General features: G+C 41.1%; 2 protein-coding genes across 6 annotated transcripts in view; both read left to right on the top strand.

The window, feature by feature from the left end:
• Positions 1-1,194: 1,194 nt before the first annotated feature.
• On the top strand, positions 1,195-3,339 carry rab32b (RAB32b, member RAS oncogene family). The gene is made up of 3 exons (XM_071896961.2): positions 1,195-1,408; positions 2,149-2,426; positions 3,142-3,339. The coding sequence occupies exons 1-3, from the start codon at positions 1,195-1,197 to the stop codon at positions 3,337-3,339; spliced, it is 690 nt and encodes a 229-aa protein (XP_071753062.2).
• Positions 3,340-6,323: 2,984 nt separating this feature from the next.
• The window catches only part of stxbp5b (syntaxin binding protein 5b (tomosyn)), a 30,847-nt gene continuing 16,438 nt past the window's right edge, over positions 6,324-20,732 (top strand). For all 5 annotated transcript variants that reach the window (XR_013507279.1, XM_078289341.1, XM_078289343.1 and 2 more), the window contains exons 1-12: positions 6,324-7,070; positions 8,172-8,269; positions 12,276-12,357; positions 12,760-12,860; positions 13,722-13,856; positions 16,235-16,298; positions 17,058-17,141; positions 18,002-18,125; positions 18,420-18,498; positions 19,003-19,157; positions 19,274-19,346; positions 19,844-19,991. Coding sequence is in view for 4 of the 5 variants with exons in the window: in XM_078289341.1 (XP_078145467.1) it covers positions 6,930-7,070; positions 8,172-8,269; positions 12,276-12,357; positions 12,760-12,860; positions 13,722-13,856; positions 16,235-16,298; positions 17,058-17,141; positions 18,002-18,125; positions 18,420-18,498; positions 19,003-19,157; positions 19,274-19,346; positions 19,844-19,991 (1,284 nt within the window). In the remaining variant the exon portion in view is untranslated. The remainder of the gene's footprint in view (positions 7,071-8,171; positions 8,270-12,275; positions 12,358-12,759; positions 12,861-13,721; positions 13,857-16,234; positions 16,299-17,057; positions 17,142-18,001; positions 18,126-18,419; positions 18,499-19,002; positions 19,158-19,273; positions 19,347-19,843; positions 19,992-20,732) is intronic.

Below are 20,732 nucleotides of genomic sequence, written 5' to 3'. Positions count from 1 at the left end.
AGAAGTAGTATAGAGACAATTTATTTGATCAATATAGGTGACGTAACAAGCAATTGAGTTTGTTGGTTTTAAACAGGGCAACTTAATGGTGAATAGTTTGTTTGTAATGCCAAACAATCCAATTTCTCAACAATGTTTTTAGAAAAACATGTCTTTACGTTACACATTGTGTATTGTATGCTTCATAAGAAAAAGAAAGAACTACAGTGCAGTTTGCCTCAGAATTTTGAATGATGACAGTGTTCTAATTTGGGGCAATTTAACAGGTCAAATTTAACAAGATTGCCTGTTCAGATAAAAAAAAAAGCAAAAACAATTATCTGTGAATTTCTGAGTTTTTGATTGATACAGTATTGCCGGTTCAGTGCGCTGACTGTATTACGAATGTAGCAGAGGACATGTTCAAGTGCCACGTTTTCCTTGCCATTAAGATATTTTTTTCTTTTGTACATTTATCCCATTTCTATGGTCTTGAAATGCAAGTTAAACTAGTTTCAAATTTGTATCTTTTATAATCAGACATCTGATTTCATAACTGTATAGATTATTGTATAAGATTACTATAAAATGTTTTGTGAATGTATGAATTGTGTATCATATTTTGGTATTCAGTTGATATCTAGATGCATTACAGTCATAGAAAGATTTCATTAGCTGTGTATGCTTCTATTGTGTCTTTGGCTGTGTACACCAATCAGTTTTCCTAAATATTAAGACTTTAATAGCCTATCAACTGTATAATGTGATGAAGTACTACTGTTACCATTAGTGATATTCTCAATAAGCTATTTGATAGGCTCCAGCCTGACATACAGTATATAAATTAAGTCTGCCATTTTAAACAAATATTTACTGTAGAGCATTTGAAAGATACTTGTTTGATTGGAGTAAATTAAATATTTTTTATGCTTTTGTCTTCTGTCTTTCATGGTGAGCACAGAGTGAAAACTTAGTCTGCAGTCTTGGCCTATATTCCAATAACAAAGTTCAAAGGTTTATGGTTTATGGTTTTGGTTTAAAGCCAGAAGTCCAAACAGGAAATGGACACACTTCCTTGACTGGCCTGATAACCTGGTGTGAAGCAGACCTACTTTTACAATGGGTTAGCAAAAGGAAAAACAGATTTGTTGTTCACATGGTCTTTACCTGCACGTCTCCACACCTTCAGCTCGTTCATAGCAGAGCTACTGCAGCATGGCGAGAAGTCCAGTGGCATTATGCACAGACAAGCTGTTTAAAGTTTTAGTCATTGGGGATTTGGGTGTTGGGAAAAGCAGCATTATCTTGCGTTATGTCAACAAACGTTTTGACAAAGCATACAAAGCAACTATTGGAGTTGACTTTGGTCTAAAAACCATAGAATGGGACGCCAAGACAGTGGTGAGACTGCAGCTTTGGGATATTGCAGGTGAGAGCAAATGGTGCACCAGAGGGACTGGATATCAACTTTATGAATTCATTGTTGCAATCATGTTGTTTGATTAATCTTTCAATTTGTATCAGTGAGGTTAACATCAAATCCACTTTGAGACTATAGTCCCTGCCGCAAAAATGGCACTGTGCTGGAATGCAAAACCTGCTAAATCATGCTGTGATTTTACTAAAACTGTCCAAGCTCCATAAGTTTTTATTTTTCATTTCTAGCCCACAGGAGCGTTTTCAGCACCCTACAAACTGCAGCCTGTTCTGTGGCGATTAACAAGTAACTCTAGAGCCCTTTCCCCAATGTTTTCTCAGATCTAATTTTAGTCCTGACCAGTGTCCATGGAAACATACCATTTTATTTCAGAAAATTATTGTTGTCTCACACGCGTTACATAACGTTTACAGTGTGATTTGAGATTTCAAGTCACACAACAGACAGTAGCGTTACTGTAAAACAGCTGTTGGGGCCAATTCACTTTCAATTAATTAATTTCAAGAAGTAGATTCTCTTCAAAATTCAAAAACCTTCTGCCATATTCAATCTGTGAAGAAATTATTGAGAACAAAGACCCTTATGCTTATGCCATTATGTAAATTGCAGATCAATTTTGATTTTGAGTTAATTGAAAGTGAATTAACTTTGACCCCTGCCAAAAAGGACTCAGATTTGAGAGAGCCGTGGGGCCACAGCATGAATTACCCTTTATTTGTTCTTTCCTCAAGGCCAGGAGCAGTATAAGAAGATGTCCAGGGTTTACTACAAGGGGGCGTTGGGAGCATTAGTCGTGTTTGACATTACAAAAAGGTCCACCTTAGAGGCTGCCTCAGAGTGGAAGCAGGACCTAGATAGCAAAGTTTGTCTTGACAGTGGAAGCCCGGTCCCTGCTGTACTGCTGGCCAACAAATGTGACATGACAGACGGGAAGGGAGAAGAAGCCTCCTCTCTGGACCGCTTCTGTGAGGAGAACAGCTTCCTGGGCTGGTTTGAGACCTCCGCAAAGGTGTGTGTTGTGTCAGTGTTTATTAGAGAGCAACATGTGTGTGGCAAGTTGGAGTTTTAGTCATACAATCAAGTTGGAGGTAGAAATAATCTCATTGGTTGAGTTAAACCTCAATGGGCGGAGCCAAAGAAGCAAGTCAGTTTACTGGAAAACTTGAATAAGGAAGTCAAAAGATAAATAAAAAACATTAATAGCCATGACTTCTGTTTTTTTTAATTAATTTATGACCATGGCATTCATGATTTTGGAAGGTCAGCAGACTAGCTAACTAGCTTACCTTGATAGCATAGGCTAGTATGACTAGTATGCATTTATTTTAGTTAGTAGCATAGTGCTATAGGCTTCATAATATTAGCTTCCTCCTCTCTTACCTCTTGCCTTTTTCACTGGGCTTCAGTCTAATGTTACATAGCCAGAAAAAACAATGATTATTTTTGCCTGAGAAGTTTTTGTATAACTTATTAAACTCCAATCTGCCTGTGTGTAGCCGCCAGTGAATCTCAGCTTACAAGTAGAATTGCATGATGTATATCTTTGAACTTTAACACTGCAACTATACTCATAAAATGTGAGTTCAAACATTAACATATACAGTAACAGCTTGAAGTCAAGGTTCAAACACTTTGCTATACACTGGTACTATAGAGCCAAACACTTATAATCAACAGATGCATACACCATGTTCTAAAAATCATATTCCCCTCACCATTTGTAGGACAACATAAATATTGATGAGGCAGGTGCCTTCCTTGTCAAGCAAATGATGCTGAACGACACGGGCCTGTCCAGTGAAGAGTACCATGGGGACAGGATCAAAGTGAACCAGGCGCCCGGGGAGATTCAGAGCCAATCACTGTGCTGCTGGAGACCGAGGCTCTGGGGCAGAGCGCCAGACAAAGGCGGCTATTGGTGAAACGCTCTAACAAGAGCAGTTTTTTGATGCCAAGCCATGAATCCACAGACTGTACAGTAGAAGCTATTTCAGAATGCTGATAGGCTGTTGTGCTAAATGTTACACATAGTCAGTGCCTTTATAATTTTATTTTTTGTACTGTTTATACTAGCTTGTTTCCTCAATATTGTGTGGACTGCGTGGGTTGTCTCATAAACACCTCTGTGGAGACGATTGAGCTCATTTCTCTGATAATCCACTGATACAGTCAGCAAGCTAATAAACAGAACAGCATGACACACAGCCTGCTGGGAAAAGTCTGTGTGACACTCCCTTTACATCCAAGACCTGCTGATGGATGACCTACTATTACGAGTGGCCAGAAAGTATGAAATTATCAAAATTGACATTATCTAAAACCACATACAAGAAAGAAAAAAAATAGATCCTAGTATTTTTGTATTTTGAAGCTGTCAAATATTGCTCAGTAACTGAAAACCTATTCCATCTTAGTTCAAGTGGTACTCGTCTGTTATGCAACCCATGCATATAATTATCTCCTAATCACTTCACAGTGAGAGGAGCTAAGACCAGGCGATTATCACACACTGTAAGCATCGCAGCCCGGCTTGATATGGCCAATAGCAGAGAAAGCAATCAGCGTGACCTGATTTGGTGGATGCTTTCTGGAGGAAATATGTGAAAACGCAACACACTGCTACACCCTCCAGAGAGGACTGTGCTTCTGAGTGTGCTATATTGGGTGGGCAGAGGACTCGTATCTACTGTAGTCATCAGCGATAGAGGACAAATTCAAACAGAGATAATCTGTTGCAATTGTTAGTTTTTTTTTATAAAATTGACCACCCTGACATGTAGTCTGTAATCAGACCGCATTTTGGGACCAATACATTACAAATTTTAGATTTGCGCTACCTTTCATTAATGATTTGTTCATATTGTTTTCCACAGTATCCAGTAAACAACACTGTCTATCAAGCTTTGTGAGGTTGACATTATCGGTTGTGATGACAAACCTAGAAGTGCCAATACAGTTTGACTCATTGAATGGGTTCTCTGAGTTGCATTATTTGTCTGTATGACATTTATTTGTTAATCAGATTGAAAACTTGCAGTAGTCAAAAACCTCAGTTCAGTTCCATTGCAATGGCACAAATTTTTACCACATCTTGCAGTTTACTTTGAGCTCCACAAAAAGGTTTTTTCATATTGTGATGAATTTAAATGAAAGTTTTCACACCGGTCAAAGGTCAGCACTTCATTTACTTCAATTTAGTGAATTGTTCAGTTCAAACTTAATCTTCTTGTTGCAAGTGGTAGGATGCCATTAATTATTGGTATGTTTGAGATAATACCTGATGAATTGTCTTTTAGACATTTGGTGAGAGTGAAACCTTGTCCTTTATGTTCACTGACATGTTGTATATTAGAGGGGTTATTTTTGCACACCCATCTGTTCTTTGCTGTCCTGTAGTTTTACTTTGCAGTGTCCTTGCTGTGCATCTAGGGATCTGTTCTACATCCTTGCCGCTGGGTACCTATACCCAATAGCTCTTATCCACACTCAGGCTCTGTCCAGGTATGTCAGGCACATTTATTCAAACTGATTTCTTTAACCTTGGAATATCTCCTAGTCTGTAATACATCATATTGTTTTGGTAAACCATGTATGCACTTTGCTGATCAAGTGAGTTGCAACATAAAAGCCAGGGAGGTAGTTTACCTTGTGTGGCAAGTGTGCCTAAGGGGGAGTGACTGAGAAGTAACACACAACTGCTAATTATGGATATATGTCCCAGATACCAGAGACCTAGATTCAGGAGTCATACAGGGATGCTGGCCCCAATACTTTTTCACATTGGACACAAAGGCTCAGCCTCATAACTTGTTGTTCATAAATATGACAGTCTGAATGAGAGTCCCGCTATGTGCAACAGATCCCATTACTTGTGCATTATTGATATCGCCCTATTTTATCTTGCCCTCCAGTGTGCATTTTCTTTGGCAGCTTCTTTCATATATTCATGATTGCATGAAAATTTCAATTTAGCCAAACTTGTGAATAGGTTGATAAAGAGTCGGCAGTGTAGGCATCTATTTTATGCCCTTCTGTGACTCTCACTGTGTCTTGAATGACCCATTTTGTAGGCTGATGTTAATTAACTATTTACTCTCTGTGGAAAGCAGACGGTTTCAAGCACGTAAATACCAGACTGGTGTTTCACTGCACAGGCATGTCATATATTGAACTGACTCTTTGATGTAGCCGAGTCCCTCCTGCATGAAAATTAGGTATTTCTGAGCATGTATAAAAAATGTGTGACATGTCTATGTATTTGATTACTGATAGTAAAAAATATCCTGTGCCATCTGGAGACACCAGCCATCCATGTGTCTCTATCCATGGTGCTGGATTTTGGCTATAAGGAGAGTCCTCTTCCTGATCAAGCTTTTCAACAGAAAATACCACTGTTAGATTACTGGATGGGAATGTTGGTAGATTGCGCCATCTAGTGTAGAAGGCCTGCATGTGCAAAGACAAAACCATTACTTGGTGTTTCAGAGGGGAATATTGAGGATATGCTGTGTTACTGGCTGCAGGAGCCAGTTCAGACAAGATCTGCTCCCCTGCATCCAAAGTAGTTGGGGGTGATCGATCACATGAACTTCAAAATAAAATTAAAATCAGTGTTCCCCCTATCTTCAGCAATCTAATTTAACCTCTGACCAGGTGGCCATGTAAATGACATACTCAGTAAAATGGCATACCCAATAAAAACATAGCCAACTGAATAAAAAAATTTAAAAAATGACATTTTTTGCAGGATTTAGGTTCGTTTTCTAACCCTCAGGAGGACAAATAACCTAGTTCTTCCTCCTTGGGGAAAGAGTGGAAGGAGGAAATACGGCCCATTTTCCACGGACACACAAAAGAATAGCTCCTAGAGCGGGTATACAAATACACCAGCTTTTTTATATGGGAAAGAGGACTATTGTCTTTGCTTGTATCAGATTTCTGTGGTATAGATCTTTTTGAGGGGACGCCTATTCACGAGGAACATTAAATTGCAATTTTTTTGGATTGCTTGAAACTACATCTGCAACGTTGCTAGATATCTTATTTCGTTGACCGTAATTTTTTTTTTTTTTTTTTAATTCTCTTAAGTTTTGACCAGGCTTTGACAGCAGCTGTCAGCAGAGCAGCTTCTCATCCGGGTGTCCGCAGAGCGCAGACTCAATCCCCGCTGCAGTTCACTGCGTTTCCGTAGCCAGTTTGCTACCAGCTGAGCCCTGGGAAACAGCTCGCGGAAACGGTTGATCCCGATCGAATAACGCCAAAGCTGGCCACATAAATGGTGGATTAACGCGGATATCGGAAAAGACTCGCTAAATCAATGTATATGCGCGTAACTCGGGTGCTTTTGGAGAGTGCGTTGGCAACACCCTCCGTAACATGTGAGATTAACAGAGCAAGATATTAACTGTGCGTCTTTAGCTAAACTAGCTAGCAGCTACCCCCCTGTCCAATTTATGGTAGCTCGGTTGATCTTTTTTCCCGATTTCAACCGTCTCGTCTGTACCGGAGGAAAATGAAGAAGTTTAACATTAGGAAGGTGCTGGACGGCTTGACAGCGGCTTCCTCGTCCTCCTCCGCAGCGGCACCACCGGGTACCAGGGAAAACGATGTTATCCAGGAGACTCTTCAGTCGGAGCATTTTCAGCTTTGCAAGGTGGGCTTCCGTTAATAGCAGCTAACAGACTGTTTTTGCATATTGCTGGACGACCGACACAGTCAGATGACAGCGCGTGACCAAACACTAACGCTGTTCTTATCTCTATCAGCACTGCTCATTAGGATGTAAATGGCTTGACTGCATGTATATTGCACTAAAAAAAAAAAACACACTGCAAATGTATCCGAGATTAAATAAAGCACAGGTTTATTACAGCTGTCCAGACCTCCGCAGGGACTGTGTGTTAATCAGCTGACTGGCTGCCTATTTGCCTTGTTGTAGCCAGGCTGTCATAGCACCATGGCTGTTTGCATTGCACTGAATTGTCGCCTCGAGTCAGTGACATAAGTTAGCTAGCTAACCTAATCAAGTCATTGCAGTTTAGCTAAGCAGGGAAGCTCAGATCATCTTGAGTTAAGCTTGGCCTCACCAGTCGCTTTTATTTGATCTGTAAAGCGCGCACATGATTGTCCAAACTGATTTTAGTCATGTACAGGAGCCAGCTAGAGCCTTGCTGTAGCTTATTTGGGCTGCTGGCTGCATTTTGCCTGTGTGAATTTGTGTTGAACATCCCGGAGTGCCAGCCCACCAGCTCTGCCCCAGCTGGGATCAGAATAGGTCAGGTCCCCCAGGTTACAGGGGCACGGCATTACCTATTACATCATTTTGTTTCGAGCTGTATTTGGATGAGTTCACGGATGGCTGGGCATGTTGGATGCCTGATGGTGGTAACATTTTGTTCATGCCCACTATAAGATACTGGCAATTAAATACATCCCAAGACTGTAAATCTAAATGTTTAGAAGGGTAAATTATTTGTTGTTTTTTCTGATATTTTGGAGGCTTTACCGTACGAACATGACAGGTGGATGTCAGAGTGGATGAGTTATTCCATTCTCCATTTGCTCTAATGTTTTTGCTTTATCAAATTTATTTTGATAATGAGACACATTTTGATGGATTACACTGCTTATGATTATGATAATGCTCAATTCTTTTGTCCTCCAGTAATGCCAGCTTTTAGTCACCAAAACATTTTGACTGTGCTGATTGATTGGCTGACTCTAGGTCTAATATAAATTCTGCTCTTTCCTACAGACTGTGCGTCATGGCTTCCCACATCAACCATCCTCAATGGCTTTTGACCCTGTGCAGAAAATCTTGGCCGTTGGGACCCAGAGTGGAGCTTTGAGGCTGTATCCTTTTTTCATGGCATATGAAAATGAACGGAGTCGCACAAGGAAAGCAAAGCTTGAATGTTCTCTCTACATCCCACACCCCCCCCATACACACCTACATACAAACACACACTTCCTGATGTCCTTTCAGTGAATGTTACATGATCAAGCTGCCCCTCAACATTCCTCATCATCTGGGAAATTAATACAGTAAGTGACCTTTTTTGGCTCCTGTCAGTCGGCACTACAAAACAAAAATCGTGGTGGGTGCAGAGGTAGACTAGCTAGGATGTGTTTCTCTGCAGCCAGCAGCCTCCTTCTCCAGGAGGACCCAGGCTCATTAGTGGTATCTCTGCAGTAGCATGAACAGCTCCTCCGCCATATGCCGAGGAGCCAACCTCATCAACTGTGCTGCCCAGTCTGTGCCAGGATGCCACTTCGTATGTGCTGTAAACATCACTGGACCTGCTGTGCACGGCTGTCAGACCGTGCACAACACACACACAATCAAGCTGCTACCGTGCTGTAAGGCCCTCGGGCGGTTGGAAGACAGTTTTTGATTTGTGTTTATATTTGCGGTAAAAATCTGTTTTTAGAACTAACCGAGAAACTCGTATGAGCCGCAGTAACAAAAACGCCTACTGGATTCCAGACCATTAACGATCATGTCGGATGGTTCGGTCGTACCCGGGCGATGTTGTTTACCTGATGTCTTCGGGGTTGGCCCGTTAGTGTATATGCTCAGGATTTTCCTTTGTGCTGATATCCTGCACGGGAGGTCCATCTGCTTTATTTAGATCATCATTAGAGGTGGCTCCATCCTCGTCTTTATCCACTCTCGAGATTAAGAGAGCGTTGTGTTTACAGGGAAACTCCCAAAGAACACACATTGCTTCCATGTTGTCCTAATGTGCACGGTGGAGCTGATGGGATTACTGTCATTCAGGCAATTGGTCCATTTATCAAAAGACAGGCTGTATCGATCCACCTCATTGCCCCTGGAGTTTGGAAATGCTGCCACAGCTCAGTAGACATAAGCTCAATGAGATGTCTACAAGCAATAAATGTCTACTTTTACAAGATCTGTCTCTACTACAGTGTTTTAATCAGTGTGTTATCGTAGAAATTTCCCTGCTCTACTTAATATGTTTGTCCTTAGCTTTTGGCCATTACAGAACATCAACTGTGTTCTACATATATATATTTTTTTAAATTTTTTTTTCTGTTGGAGCTGAAGCAACAGCAACGATTAAAAGTACTGAAGTACTGGTGATTGAAAGTACAATAGAAGCTCATTTATGACCCCCAGAGGAATGGTGGTCATTGGGGACAGTGAAATATGTGGAACTTATAAAACTGGGCCAAATGGATATGCCCAAATCCCCTGCCTGTGTAATCTAATTTGCAAATGAAGTGCTTGTAATTACATGTATCAAAAAGGGAAATTCCAAATTGTACAACATTGCATTTTAGTTCATTATAGCCTTTCAGTAGACTGGTCATGTTGGAAGTCAGAGGTTTGGGTTGATGTGGTTGTAATGCAGAACTGCTACTGAAATTATAAACCAATATCACCAGTTTGTTTTTGCCTGTAGTTTGCCCTTCCTTTTGCATTAATTCTGAACAACGCTCAACAGTGTTTCAGCAAAGTTGCTAAGAAGAGCGTTTTCTTGTTTTTCATCTCTGAGCTGGTATGATTAAGACAACTTCCTGCCCTGATGATTATCAGTTGACTACACACGAAACCTGCTGATGTTGAAATGCTGTGTGGTGAACCGCACTGGTTTACCAAATGGGGAAGTGTTCATGTTGAAGGGGGTGACATTTGAATGTGGTATCTCATGTTCTCAGGGACAGTCTGGAAATTCTTCACCAGGTCAAGAGAGTGTGTTTGATACACAGTACAGGGTTTATGATACGATGTTAAGGTTCATGACTCAACACATTTGGTCTAGGTTACTTGTTTTCTTTCTAATATGAAGAATTAAATAGATGATAAGCGCTTGAATGGTGATTTCATTTGAGAATTTGGCAAACCAGTTGAACCCAGTCATGTTAGATGATGACTGGAACCATTTCATACATTATGCAGCACCATGATGCTGATTGTGACCTTTTTTTCCCCTGCCGTAGCAAGATATGTTGTTACATGCAAAGTCATAGGTAGGGTGTCTATGAATGACTTCCTATGCCCATAAAATCCCAGAGGCACGCAGAAGCTCTCAGTCTCAATTTACAAGCTACTGACTGTGGCTTTAGACTGAAGATTTGCCAATGGCAGAAAGCTCACATGATCACAGCATGGTTTTGATCATGATCACACGGTTCAGCGTAAAAGGATGAGGAAGTTCAGACAGAATATTCGACTTACTCACCACACTGATAGCATCTTGTTTTGATACTCATCTTCCTAATTTCCTGTTGGTCCAGAAAGCAGCTCGGCTGAGCAGCTCCATTAACCCACACTGAATCAGAATCAGTTCAGACCCAAGGCACAGTAACATTTACCAGGAATTTGACTTGATGCAATGATGCACATAGTAAAATAAACCTTGTATCAATAAGAATAAGGCTGTTGGAATGAACATGAATAACCAAATGCACAACAGTGTTACATATTACAGCTTTTGCTCTTTAGATTAGCACTCTGTTCCTATTTATGCGAGACCAGCAGCTATGAAGTAGACTTAATGAATCCTGGCCCCATTGTGGACCTATGGAGGCATGATACCCATTAATAATTCTGACAAATGTTGTGCAGAATTTGCGGAGCCAGGAGCTAAAGCCGGGTAGAAAGGTCATGGGTGAAAGCCAGTTCAGCTGCCAACAGCCTCTGACTGGCGCCGGCGTGCGTCTGAAAGTCTGTGTTTGCCTCCATCCTTCTGCAGAAGTGATGCCCACTGTTGAGCCGGTCCTGAAACGGTCTCTTGCAACCCCACCTTAGTTTGTTTAAGGCACTGAGGGATTGTTTGGTCACAGCTTTGCTAATCCTGTTCAGACATATCTCATTACAGTCTGTCAGCTCAAAATGGAGTCAAAACTATAGTGAACCGGACAGTCTGTCAGTTTTTATTTGGTATGATTGCATTAATGGTATGGGAAGCAGCGTACCTCATTATCTTTAGGGCCAGTTCATCTTTTTGCTGTTTTGTGCTATTTCTGTGGTATATTGCCTCATTCAAATCAATATTATAAAAGTAACTATTCTGTGAATTTGTCACCATCAGGATTAGTGATCCTTTGTTTAATGTGCATGACTTGCCGCACATATCTCGTTCATTTGAGTTTGATTGCAGGCTGCTTGAAATAGCCTACCTTATCCTCGTTTCGCTCCGCATTTCTTCTCTACTTTTTGCAAGTGTTTGGAGGTTTGTGGGATACATTACAGTCACGGTGCCTGCATGGCTGTGCTCCGCTGTAGCCACAGTCTCCCTTTTTTGCCATACATGCAAGTCAGCGTAATTTTGGCTCCTCTGTTAGTTCACAAACAGTTTAGAGTGAGGCTGGATCTACTGTTGGCTAAATGGGCGGCCTGGTTATTTTGTGTGGACAGATTTAGCAGGCGGGGATCCTCTGACCTGCACTTAAGATTCAAATAGAAAGAGGTGAGAGTTAAGCCAAGAGACAACTAATCATGCTGCTGCCATGCTGGCTGACGCATGGAGATATGAATAAATAAGGCAGACAGGGCCCACTGATTTTATTTATAACTCACTAGTTTGATTTGTTTTATCTTTTTGCCAGTGCTTGTTTGGGAATGCTGACTGAAAACATATGCAGTTTTGAAAAAGGAGAGCTGGAGAACCTTTGCTATGCTATTGACATGAAATAGGTCTTCATTATTATTAATTTGATGGAGCGATCCATCTGCAATTTATCCAGTTGCCTCCTTAATAAGCTATTATTCAAACAGACAATATTAAGTAGTATTATCAGGTTGTCTATGTTTGGCAGTGTTTGTCCACATTTCTGCTTTCAATTTATTGCCAACTGTCCACTTTGCCTTGACTGAGCTGATTTGAAGCTTTGGCCGTGCGGGTGTGGAGTGCTACTGCCAGCATGAGAGCGGCGCTGCTGTCATCCAGCTCCAGTTCCTGATCAACGAGGTTTGTTGCTTTTATCTGTTCCTAGTTTGGTTTTCTTTTGTTCTCTCCTCTTCAGTCCCAGCTTATCCACTGTCTCATGCATCCATCTATCCATCCATCCATCCATCCATCCATCCATGGCCTGTCTTCTTGCTGCCAGGCACCTTAGACACCGTATACTGGTGCTTATTCAATGTTTATAGGCCATGAATCACTACTAGCTGTGTGAAATGTGCTTTTAGCCAACACATTGATTAAACAGTAATGTTAGTTTTGTGACCCATAGGCCTCTGTAATGGCCTCTTAGTTGTGTGCTCATGATGCTCTTGTATAAAACGGCCCCTGCCACGCCACAACATATATCATCTCTGCAAGTATCCATCTATGGGATGTGTATGAAATGCCCCTGTTTGTGACCCACAGGGGGCGCTGGTGAGTGCCTTAGCTGATGACAGCATCCACCTGTGGAACCTGAGACAAAAGCTTCCCGCTATCCTGCATTCTCTCAAGTTCAACAGGGAGAGGTAACGTGTTCTTCTTGCTACTTCTCCATCTGCAGTGATGGTGCATCCGTCACTGTTGCGAAATGTGAACGAAAATTGGGGACAGTCATCACAGCTGGCCACATTCTTCTCAGTGTTTTATTACCGATTTGTAGCCATCACTTGCTGAAAAATAATCCATTTGTGTGGAACAGCAGAATTTATGTTTTTCTCTGTAACCAAATAGGAAATGCGATTAACGGTAGAATGCTAGTTTGTCTTGTCATACTCATCTAATTAACCAACCATCATTTTGAGGCTCTTTTTTTCTAAAATCTAACAAGTAAACATGTCGGCCAATCAGTAACAAGATGCATCCTCCCTCCAAGTTTTATCATAATATGTAGCAGTTATGGTCTTTCAAAGTTTTAATTATAGCGTCCCCAGCAGGCCAATCATTGTAATTTTTTAAATGCCAGAGCACAGTGTCAAAATGCCTCATCCCTCCGATTTTGGTCAAAATCAGATTAGTGGTGTCTGAGAAATCACTTGAGCTATCACATTTGACAGATGGATAGACAGACACAGTAAAGTAGTTAATGTGACTTGTGAATTTTGAGAGATACCAGCCCAAGCTATATGGCACTGTAAATGTTTCTTGCATGATTCCTACCAGTTGTGAAAAGACTCCAGTATTTACTCGACTCTTCCAGTCTGTTGGTCTATATATAGTCGGGCTTCATTAGTGTGACACAGAGCAGGGCCTTTGTAATTAAACCTTAGTCACTCGCTGCTCCTTCCAGTTGGACCGGGATGATTAGGGACGACGATGATTCTTTGATGTGATTGAGTCATGAGATAATGAAAAGACTAGTTGTGACGGACCTGGATCTCATCCTGCAGGATCACGTACTGCCACCTGCCCTTCCAGAGCAAATGGCTTTACATCGGCACGGAAAGAGGAAACATCCACATCGTCAACGTGGAGTCCTTCACTCTCTCAGGCTACGTCATCATGTGGAACAAAGCCATCGAACTGTGAGTCTGTATTTTCCAACCGTCGTTTTTTTTTTTTCTCTGTCGCATATCTTTGTTCTGCACTTGTGCGGTTGACATCCAAACCAGGAAGCTGTGAAATGGAAAGGAATGTGCATGCCTGTGTTCGCAGATACGGGTATTTTGTATAACCCCAAGTGCAGATGCAGCTGAGTATAGGTGTGATCATTATTGAGGTTTGGCATGGAGGTGGCGGTTCTGCCAGAAGTTTCTGTTGAGCCTTCTGGAGGCGTTTTGGGCCTCATTCAACAAAACATCTGTGATAGGGAGTGCCCACTTGACAACCCCAGTGACATACCTGATGCCACCCAGTCCTGTCTTTCCCTTTCACATTCAAGTCAGGTTTTATTCACTACTACAATACACTCAGATCCTGTGTATTGGTAAATGTTGTACGATACTGGCTGCAGGGTCTGAAATGAACACCTGCCAAGTGCCAAATTCCAGTGAAATAAATCCAATCCATCCAATCCAAACCTTTATTTAATCTCGGTGAACGTTGAGCTGGAACCTCATTTACAATGCTGCAGAGAGCAAATGAAAAGGGTTATTACAAATCAAATGGCTATCTAAATCTAAAGAATAAGTAAACAAAGTAAACTAAAACAATAAGAAATCTATAAATATACACGCATAAATATTCTACACACATGTACATCTAAGCACAGATTTAAAAAAGAAATACAAGAATAAGTAGAAATGTAAGTGAAAAGAAGATTACAATCACTAAAATCAATTAAAACAATTACAAGGAGAAACGGGTAAATCAATAATGGTTACTGGCCACACTGGCTGGTAACTTTTGAATGCCTTGGTTATATTGAGTTCTGTTGCACTTCATGATGAATTACAAACTTGATCCATTGTAAAAGTGAGAGCAAGTTTTAAATGAAAACACAGCACCTGATTCTGTAGATAAAATAGCACTGAAAACAGGTAGAGTGACATATTTCTTTGAAAAATATACAGTATATTAATTATTCTTGCCAAGTAATTTTTTTTTTTTTTTTAAGCGTACCAGCCCTTGTTAGGTGAGCCAAAAATTTAATTTCAGACACTGGTTGGCAGCTAAAATTGGAAGTAGTGTAATATGTGTTTAGGTGGTAGATTGCTGTCTTAGATGTGGGACTCGGAGGTGTCAGAGCACCAGAGTGTGCCGTCTGCTCAGATTAATGTCTTAGAAACAGACAGTAGGGATGAGAAATGCTTTTGGCCGTTGAATTGTGGGATGTAAATTGCATGATTATAGAAAAGAGCTGCTGGCTATTAGTGTGATATTTTAAGCATATTATTCAATTGTTTCCAACAGTTCTCTATTCTCTGATACAACATATTATTGATATTTCAACACACGTTTCTACATCATAGTTTGCATGCAAAGAGCTGTAACTTGTGTCTGCAGACTAGTAGCCTCACACTCTACTAGGTCACCTGCAATGGACATAGATATCGTATCGTCTTAATAATTATATTCAGGAATGTAGTGGAGGGTAAACCTACATAAACTAAGCTTACCTGTCATTTTATTTGTGAAATAAAGTTTAACCTTTGTACCTTTTTTGAAATCAATAAAAAACTTTATGATCTAAATTCACAGTATTCATTATAGCAAAGTATTAAACTGATGTAAGTTACATTAAAATGTAAATAAAAGATAAACTCTGAAACTACCACACTGAAAATATGAATACACGTAATAAACAGTTGTTTATATTGGTGTTTTTTTGCCTTGTGGTGACCAGAGTTCATATTCCAGTCCGTCCCTCCCTTTTATTCACCGCTGCATCACCGATTATATCGACTCATCAACAGCAATGAGATCATTAGCTTTTGGAGCCAGACCACATTCAGCGGCGGCGACGCTTTCTTTAGACCAGACCTTCACTTCCGCCATGCCCCTTGCTCTGTTGCCACGGTGATGCTGTCTCTGCACGCTGCCTCACTGCAATCTCTCACAGACCCTCATGTGACCCTGCTCTCTCTCTCTCTCTCTCTCTCTCTCTCTCTCTCTGTTTGTCTCTCTGTCTCTCACGTCATGTCTCCTTCTGATGCTCATTTGCATCTTACAAACATGGTCTGTTCCTTTGTAAATGACCAATGATTCCTTCTTTTATTCATCTGTACAGTATTTCATGCCTCTCTATCTCCCTCTCTCTCTCTCTCTCTGAAAGCAGCACAGTATGTTTCCATGTGTATATACAAAAGGCAGATATACTTAAAATCTCTCTCTCTCTCTCTCTCTCTCTCTCTCTCTCTCTCTCTCTCTCTCTCTCTCTCTCTCTCTCTCTCTCTCTCTCTCTCTCTCTCTCTCTCTCTCCCTCTCTCTCTCTCCCTCTCACTACTCACTAAAACCTCCACAGATCCACCAAGACACACCCTGGGCCCGTCGTCCACATCAGTGATAACCCCATGGATGAAGGAAAGGTACTCAACAGTTGTCCGCTACATAGCACGTGGCATACACCCTAAAACATAAAGAAATATATATATTGTACAATGTGCAATGTACCGTTTATGGGCTCATTTTGTCTGATCATTACTAATTAATTAGTACTAGTAATTAGTAACTTACTAGCATAACTAATTAAAACATCAGTGGTAAATGGCAGATTTTGGTGTCAGTCCCTCAGAATCAAAGAGATACCAATTTCTCCACTGACAATAGCCTCAATAGACCAGAATGCAATGCAGCCACAAGACATGTTGCGTTTTGAGTATGGGGTGCAGCCGCAGTCAACTGTCTCACCCCAGTGTTCATGAGCTAGCTGTATTTATATGCCCATACACCCATCTGAATTTAATGCTAGTTCATATCACGTCTCTGGGTGTTGTTGAAAGTGATTCTGGGAAACGTAGGAAGTCGCTAACGGAAGTAGAGGTAGGCGAGGCAGGTTGAGGAAAAGTGGGTAAACCAAAAAAGTAAATTACAGCACTTTGTCACAAAATAACTCCTGAGATGCACTGAACATCACAAACTGATGATATCTAACAGTTGAAGAGTATCTGCGGTTGGAGTTGGAGCTCCTGAATTGTAAAATATTCTCCTATTTGAAGACATGAATGCTTTGAATAACATCAAAGGTAGCGGTGATGCAGTCAGGTTGACTCCAGGCTCAGTTATATGTGCAATATGTGGTTTCACAGCAATCAGTGGAGCTGTGCTTGCTTCTCTTGTTATTGCAGCTTCTGATTGGATTTGAGTGCGGGATAGTGGTGTTGTGGGATTTGAGGTGCAAAAAAGCTGACTACCGCTACAATTATGATGAGGTAAGACATTATTTCCATTCCGCTCAGTCCATATGGGGATTGTAGTTCAGGGGTTTCTCATTGTTGTCTCAGCAACATGTGGGGTCTTGTCAGGCTTTGCATAATCTACAGTATCTTTTTCATGACATATGTTACAGAACAGTGGTTCTCAAATGTTTTCATGTCACGGATCCCCCAAATAGCTACACATTCGACCACAGACCCCCTTTTGATAAAAATTTAGTACCAGTGACCCCCATATTTTTGTTGCTATTGATTGAGTAATGAGTAGCGAAGGAGATAACAGTGGTGAGAGTGAAACCTATGTTTAGATTAGTCATTCTTTTACTGTGCATTCCCTAATTGGAATATTTCTAGTCAAAAATAAACTTTCTCATTTTGTTGGGGGATGCCCTGGAACCCCCCCAAGGACCCCTGGGGGTCCTCGGGCCCCACGTTGAGAACCACTGTCATAGCATATTGTGCTAAGGAAACGACCTCTTAAAGGAATTCAGCACCTTTTGGCAGATAAGCTCTTTGATCTACTTACTATTGTGCGCTGAGAAGATCAGAAGCATTTTCTTGTCTGTGTGTCCGGTATTTAAGCTTGCCGCTGTGAATGCTAATGCTTTAGCGCTCTGCGTTCGTTTAATGGACTGCACCAGCTAGCTTAATGTAACATCATCTCAAAGTGTTGGCACCATAACACATGAAATACCACACACACACAGAGGTGAAACTGCTACCAATCTTTTCATCGCACGACAATAAGTTGCAAAAAAAAGCTTATTATTATGCCCAAAGAGTCAGTGTATTTCTTAAACATTCTCATGCACTCTATGTATTGTTCCCATTGAGACGTGCTGCTGTGTGTTTTCCAGGCGATCCACTCAGTAGCGTGGCACCATGAGGGTAAACAGTTTGTTTGCAGCCACTCTGATGGCACTCTGACCACATGGAATGTACGAGCCCCAGCCAAGCCTGCACAGACCATCACACCACATGGTAGGAACTGTTGTGTACACAGTTTGTATTGTTTATGTACACACACACACACACACATAGGCACACTGAATGGAAGTCGCCTACGTGTTGAAGAGCATATTTATGGGGCTATAAGTACCTCTGCTCCTGGAGGTGTTTGTACAAAAAAAAAAACCCCAGATGGAATCACTATAGCCATGTCCATATGTGAAGCCTATGTATGCCATATGTACTGTACAGTATGTGCACACTTTGCAAGAATTTATGCACAGTTGCCTTTGAGTATGTGCATTTTTGCCATTTGACCTCCACTAGGAAAGCAGCCCAAGGATGGAAAGAAGCCAGAACCATGCAAGCCTATCCTGAAAGTGGAGTACAAAACGACAAGGGCCGGGTAAGTGTGATGGTTGACGGCAGCGAGTCCCCACCCATCCTGTGTCTTACCGACTTGGGTTGGAATCCATATCCTGTGCTGAGTGTAGACCTTTCCTGTTGCTCTGTCAGAACAGCACATATCCAACAGGCAGGTTTTGTTGTACATGTCCATTTTCTGATGATATCCATCTACTGAATTGATATGGACATAAACGATTACTAATTCACTGGATCCGAAGTAATTATCCCTTCTGCCATAATCTACTAGAAGCCGTTTGCTCATATATTAGATGAGAGGGTTTAATACGGGTTTGTCATTAGAATTAAAACTTGGGCTCCTCCCATTGTAGATGTGTTTTTGAAATGGGGCCAAAGTATCTCGAGAGAAATCACAACAGTAAAATTCTGGTGTCCCTCTATGCCCACTTAGCACCGATCAAACCTGCAGCAGCTTTTCACCATCATAACAAACAAATTTAATGAATAAACAATTAAAATGCGCGTGTGTGTTTCCTGTATTCAGGGACCCATTCATGGTCCTGTCTGGAGGTCTGTCCTACGATACAGTGGGGAGGAGAGCCTGCCTGACTGTGATGCACGGCAAGAGCACCGCCGTCCTGGAGATGGACTATCCCATCGTAGATTTCCTCACGCTGTGTGAAACTCCGTATCCAAATGGTGCGTTGCAACACTCTGCTCTGGGCAGGTTTCATTTATTTGTTTCAGGATCTGTATTGGGAGCAGTGATATAACATCATTAATCCCTGTTTGTTTTGTGTTCTTTTGTTTGCCAGACTTCCAGGAGCCTTATGCTGTGGTGGTCCTGCTGGAGAAGGATTTAGTTGTAATTGACCTCGGACAGATTGGGTGAATACTTGGCCTTCCAATTATAATGTAGTATTAGTGTTTTTGTGTATTTTTGTGCATCTTAGTATGTGGGTGTTGTAGACTGAACACAATATACTGATATACAGCACAAAACAATGAGAGAAATGCTAGTTTTAACCTAATATACAGAGTTGCCAGAGCAAAATATAACACTTTTATGGGTCGTCTGTCTAAGTAGAAATGGGCAATTCACATAGTTCATATTTAGTAAACTTGCAGGGGAAAAATGATATTAAGTCATCCATCACTGGGTTTGTTCTGGTGCATGTTTTAGCATACACAAAAGAGCTGTCAATTATGTCTGTTTTTAGCCTGCTCTAATTGTTTAAATTGTTGGTTCATCAGTCAGAATAGTTAAGATTGATCAGCAGTGAAGTTTGTTGACAAGTTGACAGACAGCAGGAACATTGAGAGCACATTAATGCAGTTAATGCAGTCTTCTTTCAAATCTGACGTATTGCTCATCGTCTTGACAGGTATCCGATATTTGAGAATCCATATCCCCTCACCATCCATGAGTCACCAGTCACCTGCTGTGAATACTTCGCCGACTGCCCCGCCGAACTGATTCCTGCACTTTACTCTGTCGGCAGCCGGCAGAAGAGACAAGGTTACAGCAAGAAGGTAGGTCGCTCTTCTGGGTAATAGATGATAAATGCTTTGGACACTTCACTGCTCTACACTGACATTTGTTTCCAAGAGAATAAGTGCTTCTGTATTGGAAAATATAGGAGCGAACAGAAGAGATTTACAGTGTGCGGTGTTTGTTTGTGTTTGTTTTTCAAATCTGATCTTTAAGGCAGGCTGTCCATATTGTAATTTACAAGCGACCAGATCAGATTTGTGTGTTCAGAGAGTATAATCATTTGCTGCCATTACGACGTTGGTTGTCATAGTAACGACACAGGTGTGCTCATGCTGACATTTCTTTTCTGTCCAACAACTCTTGTCCTGGCACCGCTACTCTCTTGCTGGCTCTCCTCCATGCCTGTTGTTCTCTGCTCTACTTGTTTCAATGTGTGACATCAAATATGTGTTGCATGGGGAGTGACCGAAAAAAAACCCAAATAAACACTTCCAAATCCGATCCGAGTGGCCAGACTAAATTGCATTTTCAGAGATGAGATTTGAATCATATTTCACACCACCTGCTAATGTGGTTGAGTTTCCATGTGGTTTTGTGGTACTCGGGCTGTTCAAAAAAACTCGTATTGGATACATGAAAAAAACGTATTTGAGCTAAATGTCTGAATATACCTTTAGGTCTGTGAGAGGAAATGCAATTACCCATCTCTACTATGAATCAAAAGTTGTACATGTGCTCCTTTTTCAATTTCCTAGGTAGCATGAGTTTATTTTTAGAAA

Source organism: Centroberyx gerrardi, chromosome 17 (genome assembly GCF_048128805.1).
Source record: "Centroberyx gerrardi isolate f3 chromosome 17, fCenGer3.hap1.cur.20231027, whole genome shotgun sequence".
Classification (NCBI taxonomy): Eukaryota; Metazoa; Chordata; class Actinopteri; order Beryciformes; family Berycidae; genus Centroberyx; species Centroberyx gerrardi.
The sequence above is the reverse complement of the archived record's forward strand: the minus strand, read 5'-3'. Positions and strand labels throughout refer to the sequence as shown.

Bases quoted from the DNA above. Each gene is read 5' to 3' on its own strand.
- rab32b (XM_071896961.2), top strand. From the start codon at position 1,195: ATGGCGAGAAGTCCAGTGGCATTATGCACAGACAAGCTGTTTAAAGTT. The intron at 1,409-2,148 runs GTGAGAGCAAAT...TCTTTCCTCAAG, and splicing joins GCAGCTTTGGGATATTGCAG to GCCAGGAGCAGTATAAGAAG. The intron at 2,427-3,141 runs GTGTGTGTTGTG...CACCATTTGTAG, and splicing joins GGTTTGAGACCTCCGCAAAG to GACAACATAAATATTGATGA.